The sequence below is a fragment of the Nelumbo lutea genome, chromosome 2 (assembly GCF_056320005.1).
Source record: "Nelumbo lutea isolate HS-2025 chromosome 2, American lotus-T2T, whole genome shotgun sequence".
NCBI lineage: Eukaryota > Viridiplantae > Streptophyta > Magnoliopsida > Proteales > Nelumbonaceae > Nelumbo > Nelumbo lutea.
In genome coordinates, this window is record NC_142685.1 from 45,433,804 (window position 1) to 45,444,416 (window position 10,613).

The 10,613-nt window shown below is 37.0% G+C and overlaps 1 protein-coding gene and 1 long non-coding RNA gene across 2 annotated transcripts; one reads left to right on the forward strand and one right to left on the reverse strand.

The window, feature by feature from the left end:
* The first annotated feature begins 587 nt into the window (after window positions 1–587).
* Window positions 588–2,203, forward strand: LOC148870314 (uncharacterized). Its single transcript, XR_016107847.1, has 3 exons — window positions 588–1,507; window positions 1,739–1,807; window positions 2,065–2,203. It is a non-coding gene; the product is annotated as an uncharacterized LOC148870314 (long non-coding RNA).
* Window positions 2,204–6,537: 4,334 nt separating this feature from the next.
* On the reverse strand, window positions 6,538–10,023 carry LOC148870315 (putative serine/threonine-protein kinase). The gene is made up of 6 exons (XM_088967673.1): window positions 9,544–10,023; window positions 9,122–9,231; window positions 8,775–8,985; window positions 8,251–8,488; window positions 7,995–8,145; window positions 6,538–7,169 (listed from the first exon to the last, which is right to left on the reverse strand). Exons 1-6 carry the CDS (start codon window positions 9,626–9,628, stop codon window positions 6,843–6,845), a joined length of 1,122 nt encoding a protein of 373 aa, XP_088823799.1. The 5' UTR covers window positions 9,629–10,023; the 3' UTR covers window positions 6,538–6,842.
* Window positions 10,024–10,613: the final 590 nt, after the last annotated feature.

Here is a 10,613-nt window from a genome sequence, read left to right on the forward strand (position 1 = left end):
TTAAAATTATCTTCTCTTCATAACTTTTTTATTATTATTATTATTATTATTATTATCAGTATTTGGGATATAATAAAGTTGAACAATTTACCTGCAGAAAAAGGAAATTTAGTATTCAACAAATGTGTGCTGCATGAATGGACGCAAAGGAAGGCACAGCACAGGTGATTTCGAGGATAAAGTTGGTGCAGATTACATGACTATTTAAAGGTTTTAAGGAAAATAGTGAGTTGAATGTCCCTCACGTTTTCACATGCAATAGGAATATATAATAGTATATATATTAGAGAGAAAATAAAGAAAAAGAAAAGAAAAAGAAGATAAGTTGTGTTTTCAATGAAGTAAAGAGAAGAGGAATCCAAATCTTCCAAGCACTCCCAGACAAATTAGTTTCAGAGGAGAAAAGAACCTTTGCTTTAAGACCAGAAAAGGAGATTTCAAAAAATAAATAAATAAAAAACCTAGGGAAGGCTTAGGAAATTGCGTGGGTAGTAGCCCAACCAAACCAACATCTCTCTCTCTCTCCACCTCACCCCTCTATCCCTGGCCTCTATATTTAGCACCAGTTGGAGCGTGCAACTCAAACCCTACACCTTCTTCTTTCCGTCACAAAACCCCCACTAATTCAGCAGATCTTCGCCAAGTTTAGCGACGATTTCTCACCCAGAAGTGGGAAAAAAAATAAAAGAGGTAGCTGTTGTGGTGGAGTAGTTTTTTCAGCTGTGTTTGTTTTTATGCCAACTCAAAAAGTGGTTGTTGGGTTGCTGAGAGGAAAAAAATAAGGGGTGTGGGGCATAGAGATCAATTTGAAGAGGACTGGATTGATCTAGTAAAGATCAACTCCTCTTCTCCTAAATAAGTACTGCTCCATTCTTCCTCCTCCTCATTCAATTCCTGACACAGTTATCCAACTGCAACAAGCAGTGTTTCCAGCACTGGAAGTTCGTCGGCATTGCAACGATGGTTTACGTCCGGCACCGGCATCGGCACCCGGCAATGATCATAACGACCACCCCACCGCCGTTTTGCATGCACCAAACCGGATGATGTAGAGAATTAAAATCAGAATTAGCATGATATATAGCTAGCTTGCCCTTATTATATTATCATACAATATATACATGCATAGGCGTTGTTGCATATACACGCTTGATGACTGCATCCATTCATGTACGCATATATGCCATGTGATAGCATACGTATTCACGTATGTGCCTGGCTCCCTGTATGCCATTTGCAGAGCCCATCGGCACATCGATGGTCTTCGTGGATGGCGTGCGAGGAGCCATGCATATTGCATGCTGTATGCAGCATCTATATACGTTACTGCATCTGCTTTTAATTGCTGTTAATTTTCTTCTTCTTCTTCTTCTTCTTCTTCTCTCTCTCTCTAGAACATTCTGTACTCTCTCTTCATTTCTATTAGAAGATTATATATAGTAGATCCATAAAGCAGCAGCATCGTCGTTGTTCTGAAAGTGCAGGTCATCTCATGAACCACCATCAGGTATTGTCATTCTTCACCAATTAAAGTAAATTACGGTTTCTCCTCATCGCATGATATAATCGATGCACTCATCACCACCACTTCTACATGGCTGAGGGTTCTGCTTCACACCTTGTCTATGTATAATTTGTAATACACTTGGTTTTAATTATTACCAATTAGTTTAACTTGTCCAACGCATGGACCATAAAACTCACAAGTTGAATCATCAGTATTATCAAATCTGTGTAGATCTAGAGCGTGGGATCAATGCGAGATGCAATCCATCAACTGCGTCCGGCCGGTCTGGCTTATGCAAGAGTAGGTGATTCTTTTCTTAGGTGGCTTAGATCAGTAGACACTGAGTTTACCATCTCTCTCTCTCTCTCTCGATGCTTTCATAAAGGAAATTAAATCTAAGGAAAGCTTCTGACTAAGTTAATATGAAACTATGTATGATATAGAAATCACATATACGGCAGGCAGTAGAACTAGAACCTGCCAAGTTTAGTACTAAGAACTTCTTGACTGGTAGGTGTTCAGTACAATTACTTACGCTAATATCACTACCGTTTCAGGTCATCATACTAAAGTTAGCCCATGATGGGCGAATGGCCAGTCATGTAAAATAGGGGGAGATCCAGCATCAAGTGGGACCCATTGGATATCTGATGAAAATAATCGGATCGGATTGGGTTTTGGTTTAACTCCACCTATCGATCAAACATTCCTTTTGGATGATCAGAGGAAAGTACTCAGAAAGGATGGATTCCACTCCTTGCCTGTAGAGTGTAGATAGAGGACTAAGATATGCCACAGCGGAAATGGAATTTCTGTGTTTCTAGTCCAAGTCTTATAGCTAGCATGGGCAGGGCCTCCATTTTATAATATAATGTGATGTATGTTCCATGGTTCATAGACATTGATTGATTGATTGATTAGCGAAGCTTATATCTACTGGCAACAAAGGAAACAATTAAATGCCATTGATATGATGATAATCCATGCTTCAGTTTCTGAATCCTTTCATTGGTGTTTTGTTAAGTGCTAGGGAAACTAAAGCTGTTGTTGCCTGGAGATCATGAAGCGTCCAACTCAAGTAGTTCAATCTTCCCTCCTTACTGCATGTAAAGTGGGAACAATTTGAATCTTTTCTCTATAAGATATAGAGGTTTATGAGATACTTCTTGGTGTTTCTTGGGTTTGACAAAATACTAGATTTTTTTTTTATTTCTTTTTTAATTTCATTTCAATGCCGATGATGCTGTGGTAACTGGCTGGTAAGAGTTTTTCTTTTTACAAAGATCAAGATGCAGAACGAACATGAATGTTTCTCTTTTTTTTTTATGGATGAACGAACATGAATCCGAGAAAGCATATTCTCCAATTGCACCCAGGAGAAAATTTTCAAAATGATTACTTCCAGAGGTATTAATTTTTAAATCTACCACACCTAAGGCCTTCGAACCGGCTATAGCCCCTTCAAAGGATATCAAATCTACTGAAATCCTAAACTCAGTAATTTAGTGCAAGTCCACGAATCCTACCGTACCTTTCTACACTCTATAATCGGCATTCGGCAAGTTAAGTTCTGAACCTCTCTTAACTTGTGTCCACTTCTTCCGATGCACATAATGGAAAAGAAAAACAAAAACAAAATACCGTTTTGAATATTTTTAAGTTCCCAATAAGAATTTAGGTGGCTAAACCTGCAGAGTTTTGGTAAAAAGAAAACAATGTGCTTAGATGTTGTATATTTTTATGGTAAATTCATTTCCTGCTGTCGAAAACCCACCTGCAGGTACCCAAACAATTAATTAATATTTGAACTGGTTCAATTCAAACCACCAACCAGGCCAATAGCAGTAAGCAGAACTAGAGATTGGGTCGATTAATTGTTAATATATAACTATTAACTAGTTCTTCAGTACTGTACAAGTAGTCAAAAGAGAGATCATATTCTATACTCACGAGTAATCCAACAACTACTCCTGTTGCCTAAAGAATATCTTCTTCTGCTGATTCAAATTCGATATTTATAAATAAGTATCAGATATGTTGAAGATTTTCTTGCAGAAACTGATTTTTGTTTGAGAAAGTTAACAGGGAAGACAACCAAATTTCTTGCTGAAACAAAGGTACAGTGTCAACTTCGCCTCCAACTCCGAAACCTTTAAAATCATATATCTCGCAACACAAGATTATTCCTAGCGGTTCGGGCCCAGTTTCATAGTGTCAACCAGGAAATTAACCATTAATATTAAACCAGTATAATCTTACCTTTGGACCGTGTATGGCTTTGAAACTGCTTCATTAATTGTTCTATTCCATGTTGACCAAGGCAGCACGATCACAAACAAATATCTCTCACAAATTGCCAGGCCAGAGACCCAAACTTTAATTTGGGGTTTTCAATGATGTTGACGATCCTACTGACCTTCTGGATATTCGAAAATAACCCTAGGTTTGGGTTATGATCAAGTTGAAAAAGCTAGCAAGGATTGGGTAGAAATTAACGTCATCAAAGCTTGTCACGCACTTTAGTTACGTACTCTTATTACTTCCTCTTTAACTTGAATACTTGTTCTGAGGATATATATTCAAAGATGGTTTTGATTGATTATTCAAACTCTAGAAAAATGGATGCACTTGAGAGTATCACATATGCCAAGGGTAGAGATAAACCCAGCCGTGAAGCCAATACTAAGGTGAGCTGAGGAGGAATTCCATCTCAAATATATGCATGGTTGAGGAATTTGTCTACACCAAAATTAATTGGAGGGTCTGGAGGCGCTATAAAATTAATCTTGAAATGTACATGCATGGACTTTGGAGAACCATATGCAATTTAAGAAAAGCGAGAGCAGTTTCTAAAGGTGACCCACATGAGTCTACGTCTACGGGATATTAAATTGTTAATAACTTAATATTGCCTGACCTTGCCGATCGATTGTTTCAGTTGCCACCGTACGTGATGAATTTAAGGGATTAATGTTTTGTATGAGATATTAACACAAGGACAAGAAGCCTGAAAATCCCAGACACCAGCAGCTTGTAGTTGCAGCCATACCTCAACCGACCAGTGAATAGAGAAGTGCATCAAATTTACCTCTCTCTCTGATAGGTAAACTAAATTTTAAATCAACTAGAACCCAAAGAGAAGAGGAGTTTACATGAGGAAGTAGCCATGAAGGCAATTTACCTCCTCCTAGGTAATAACGTAATTAAATCATCTATTATTGAGCACTTAGTCGCATCCAACCGATCTCTTTTCCAGTTAATTTTTGCCCATCTTTAATAAATCGTAAGTATATTTATTGATTCTCCTCAATACTAGTAAATCATATAATAAGGTCATGACCATGTTTGGGAATGCTTAAAAATAAGTGATTATTTGGGTCATTAAGCACTTATTTGTATTTGGGAAATATGCCTGAAATAAGTGCTTCTTTTAAAAATAAGGGCTTATTGTTTTAGCCCAAATTTTTAGCTTTTTCTATAAGTGCTTATACAATAAGCACTTATTCAATTTTTGTCTTCCAAAATTATCCCTAGTTAAATTTTAAAATACCACATATAAAATTATCCTTAGTTGAATTTTATAAAATCACTTTTATGAAAGCACTTTTATGAAAACACTTTCACAAAAACACTTTTATAGAAGTACTTTTACAAAAGCACTTTTAAGAAATTACTTTTATGAAAACATTTTTACAAAAACACTTTTAGGAAAGTACCCTTACAAAAGCACTTCTGTGAAACTACTTTTATGAAAGTACCTTTACAAAAGTGATTACATAAAAGTGTTTTTATAAAAATAATTTATTAAAAGTGCTTTCAAAGGGTATATTTTTTAAAATTTGAAAGAAAATGAAGGACAAAATAGTCACAAATGCTTATTTAAGTGCTTATTAGAGAAAAAGACTACCAAACGCCCAATATAAAATAAGTAATAAGCACTTGAAAAAGTTGGGTGCCAAATGCAAATAAGTGCATATTCAAATAAGCACTTATTCAATAAGCATTTATTTTCAACTTAAGCACTCCCAAAAATGGTTTAAATATCACTTTATCACCTAGTAAATTCTTGGTTCAAAAAGACTTGCTCAAATTAAATACACATTATATGTTAGTAATTATAATACTTTCCCAATCCAATGCATCTTTAGGTTACAACCCCCCACCATTCAGACACATGGATTTCTCATTTTTCTGGAAATCTAGACACGTGGCATTTTTTGAGAAGTTGTTAAAGCTCACAACCCACTACCACCATACAAATACATGGCCTTCTAATTTTCTGGAAAGCTAGATATGTAGCAATATTTGAGAAATTTCTACTAAAGCTCACAACGCACTACCAAGCTACAACCCCCACCATATAGACATGTGGCCTTCTCATTTTTCTGGAAAACTAGACACATGACATTTTCTGAAAAGTTGCTGCTAAAGCCCACAGCCCACTACCACCATTGGCATTCTATTAATTCAAGAAATAGGATTCAAAAAGTGGGTAGTTTCACTTCTAAACATTCTCAATAGACGATTATTTATTAGTTTAACACATGCTTATCCATAGTCTATTAAATACAAATTATGGGACCCATTAAAATATTACCACAAACCCATGTTTGTTTTTAAATGATTTTTTTTTCAAAAAGAAAATATTTTATTACTTACAAACTTCATTTAACTTTTAGAAAGCAACCTAATTTTAACTTTTAAAAATAAATAACTCAAAATAGATTTATTAGATAAATAGTAAATACCTAATGAAGCAGGTTATTATTTACCAATAAGATCTCATTTAATATCTTAAATCAAAATAAAAAAGAAAAAACATAAATTAATAGTGGGTTTCAAATAAAATAGGCTAGAATAGATTGTCAATTACAGAGATGCAAGACCCATATTAATTTTTTTTTAATTTAATTTTTGATAACTAAATAGTAAACTTCAAACTAAATTATATACACATTTTAATAAGGGAGTCATTCACTAGTAAGTATATAAAGTTGGGAAAAAACAGTAACATTACGAGTTCCTCCACGTAGGGGTTAAGGGTGGCAAACAATTTTATTATATGACAAAAGGATGACTGTACATGATAGGATGTACCAAACCTCAAACACAATGAACCAGCTTGCTTTGGCATTCTTTGAAGTTCACATTCTAAAAGTTCATGTACATGACTAGCTTGGGTAACCACAAAGCTGTAACATGTAGCTCATGATCCACACACTGAAAAAACCCACCGAAAAACTTTCACTCTACGACTACCTACAACTAGCCCAGCCAATCCAAACATTCTGGACTTTGTGGGGAAAAAATGTGTTATAAGACTAATTTTTCCTAGTCAGATTAGGGTGGCACTGCGGAATCCCCACGAACTGCTGCTTGTTGAGCCCTTGGTGGCACTGCTAGACGAAGTATTTTTGCTTCCTACCTTGACATTGACAAGATCCATGATGATCCCTGGTGGCATTATCTGGACCTCCTTGATATCGATCTCATTGCACAACATCTTAACGGCCTTGGGCATATGTGGTCGGAGCCTGGGATCCTCTTGCACGCAGAGTAGACCCACCTTTAAGAATTGGATTGCTTCTTCCTGGGGAAACTCCCCCTTCAGTGTTGGATCCATTAACTCCAAAAGTTCGTTGCCTTTGTACATATTCCATGCCTACATACACAATGTTTCACATCTAACTCATGAACATGGGCAACATATATAATAACATGGAAATTAGCATAAACCCCCCTACAGCTTTTAAGTTAACATGCTAGCGTAGCCATTTCTGATTTCTTTTCTTTAGACAACTCAAAATAATGCAATACATCAAACGGTTCAGTTTCAGTGAATCCAAAATCAACAACATAGTCAATACTCAGATCTTAATTTTGGTATGACATATAGAACTAATTAAGGATCTTACATCATGGGATGTACCCACCAATACCATGTTTAGGGGTGCAACTTGGGCGGGCCCTGGGTCCTTAAACCCGGCCCTGCCCGCCTGAATTGCACCCCTGGCCCTAACCATGTCTACTTTATGATATCGATGTGGTGTGGGTAATAAATAAAAACCATCGTCACAGCCTTAAGGCTTGGTATGAAAATTTTCTATGCAGGTATATATATGACTGAGAGGTTCTCGAAAATCCGATAGTCTGATTATTCCAAATAGACAAAATATTGAAAAACATGATTTCCTGGTGCAAATGCATAGGACCCACATAATACAATGCATTGTTCCACAAGTTCTATAGAGGAAAGCTTTGAAAAGTCTACCTGATTGGGTATCTGTATACATCTTTCTCAATGGCAAAATTAATGCAAAACCAATCATATAAACGTCTATGGGTTGAACGTCATTAACAAGAAAGCTCCCACATATAGAATAAGCTATGGGCTATGGCACAGAGTGATAAAACAGCAATAGTGTGATACTGAATAATTCATGTCATTAATTGTTAGTTACAGAAGATATAACACTAACAACATTACCTTCTCCACAAGATTGTGTTCCCCAAGTTCTAAGTTGAAGTTCACAACCGGTTTACCACTGAGGATCTCCATTACCAATGCTCCAAAACTGTAGACATCAGATTTCCGGGTTAAACGCCCACTAATGGCATATTCCGGAGCTAGATAGCCTCTGCACATGTGTAAATGAAAGAGATAGAAAGCCCATAACGCTGTTAGCAATGTTATAGAAACAAAGGAAAGAAGGACTCATTAATAAGTTAGTAGCTTAACTTACAGTGTCCCAGCAACTCGAGTACTAATATGAGTCATGTTATCGGTAAATAGCTTGGAGAGACCAAAATCTGAAACTTTTGGGGTAAATTCTCCATCAAGAAGTATATTACTGGCTTTAATATCTCGATGTAGAATGTGAGGCTTGACCTCATCATGAAGATAGGCAAGACCCCGAGCAACTCCCAAACAGATCTTTCGTCGCAAGTCCCAAGTAAACTTCGCTTTGTTATGCTCTCCGCCTATTAACCAAGAAAACAAAAAAGGCAACATGATATTCCGAATCATGGTTGGATTAATTTGGTTCCTGAAATTGTTTGACAAAAGAAAGAGAAATAAAGAAAAGAAAGTGATTGCAAATACTCAGTGAGAAGGGTGGATAAGAAGAATTAAAACTGTATTAGTTTTCACAAAACTGTTGATTCACTAATTGTTTTTTGGGAAGAAAACATGGTCTACAGTAAAGTATTGTATGCTATAAACCAAATATGGAGCAGGGATTCTAAGGAAGTAGAGGCTCATAATTACCAAGCAAAATTTGTACGACGCTGTTATTTTCCATATACTCGTAAACCAAAATTCTGTTATTTCCGTCGACACAGCCACCAAGAAGCCTAACAAGGTTTTCATGTCTGACATTCGACATTGCAGCTATTTCAGCCATGAACTCTCTCTCTCCTTGATTTGATTCCGCTGAAAGCACTTTTACAGCTACGTGAGTTCCATTTTGAAGTCGTCCCTTTAATGGTCCAGCCAAAAAGATGTATCAGTAAAGGTCTAGATGATTTTTTTTTTTTTTTACATATCCCGTGTATAACACGGTTGAAGATGAGGAGATAAGAAGTAGAAAAGAATACATACACAATTAAATTTACCTTGTAGACAGAACCAAAACCCCCTTTGCCGACCTTGTTTCGGAAGCCCTGAGTCGCATCTTTCAATTCTTTGTAGGAATAAAAGTGAACATTTGGGAAAGATTGTGGAGCTGGATTCACCAGTTATGTTAATATAATAAGCAACTTAATTTCCAAATTTCGCTAAAATGGAAAGATCGATAATATGAAAACTACCAAGACCCTTGTCCTCTTTATCTGTTCACTTAGGAAATAGAAACTAGACAAAATTTCTGGTGGATTTGTGCTCACGCGACCCAGGTCGATTTATCAAAGCACTAAACACACAGCATCACCACCTCTTCGAGAGACTAACCCCGAAGATAATCAACCGAGCAGGAAGATTCTAATTGACCCAAATTCAGAAATTGATGCATCTTTGTCTGAACCCAGAAAATACATACCGTGAATGCTGTGGTCAACGTGTTCTTCCGGAGCCGGAGCAGGAGCAGGAGCGAAGCATACTGAGAATGAAAGAGAGAACTTCATCTCATAATTCCTTCGGCCGGCTGTCTTGAGTCTTGACTTGCTTCGAGCTCTCTGTTTGATCTCGCTATGCTTTGCAATCGCAGATTGTGTCGGCTAATAGAAACCTTTTTTTTCCAAATTTATATGCGTGTTGGTGTTTGAATCGGTAAGCAGCTTTGGAGTTGGGAGGAGGATAATGACGTCAGAGAAAGATTATCCCACACTTTTCATCTCTTTCTATTTTTCCAAATTTTATAAGGATTTTCGTTTCTTGGTAAAGGTGGAAGACCAGAGAGGGAGAGGCTGCTAAATAGATAGACGGGACGGGGGGAGCTAGGAAATTTCCACAATCAATGGTGCCTTTGACTGACTACTCGTTTGAGTCTGACCACCGAGTTAAAGTTTCTGAGTCATCCGTCAAACTCAAGTCGGGTGGAGTTTTAACGTCGGAGTAAAGGGAAATTGAATATTAGTAGCCTGTATTTTGTGACTTTGGATTCTGAACTTCGTGTTAATTTAGTATTTAAATTTTTAAAATGTATTAATTTAATATAAAATCGTTAACCAATATTAAGTTGATGCATATGAGGCACCCATTTGTGAGTAACAGATCCCGCTTCCAGGGAGGAAGGGCCAGAGCCCTGCATCTTCCGGTCCGGAGGCTCCTTTCAGCTGGAAAATTTGGAACCACCGAACCAGCACGGTTCATCTGTTGGTTCAAGGCATGAGGCCGAGTTAACTTGGCGAAATCAAACAAGTTCAATTAGTCAGTCGACTCGACTGAAAGCAGAATTCCTCCGTACATTGATATTATTGAATATTGATAGGACCACGTCAATGACAAGGACATCCACACGGCCACACCTGCAACCCAAGAAATAGGCATTAACATTGCAAAGTTGAACCCGGTCAAGTTCCCAGTTCCAACCGCGTTACCGAGTTTTGTATATTGTTTTTTGCTTTTAATTTTACATTAATATTAGAATATATTATAGCATGTTGTTGA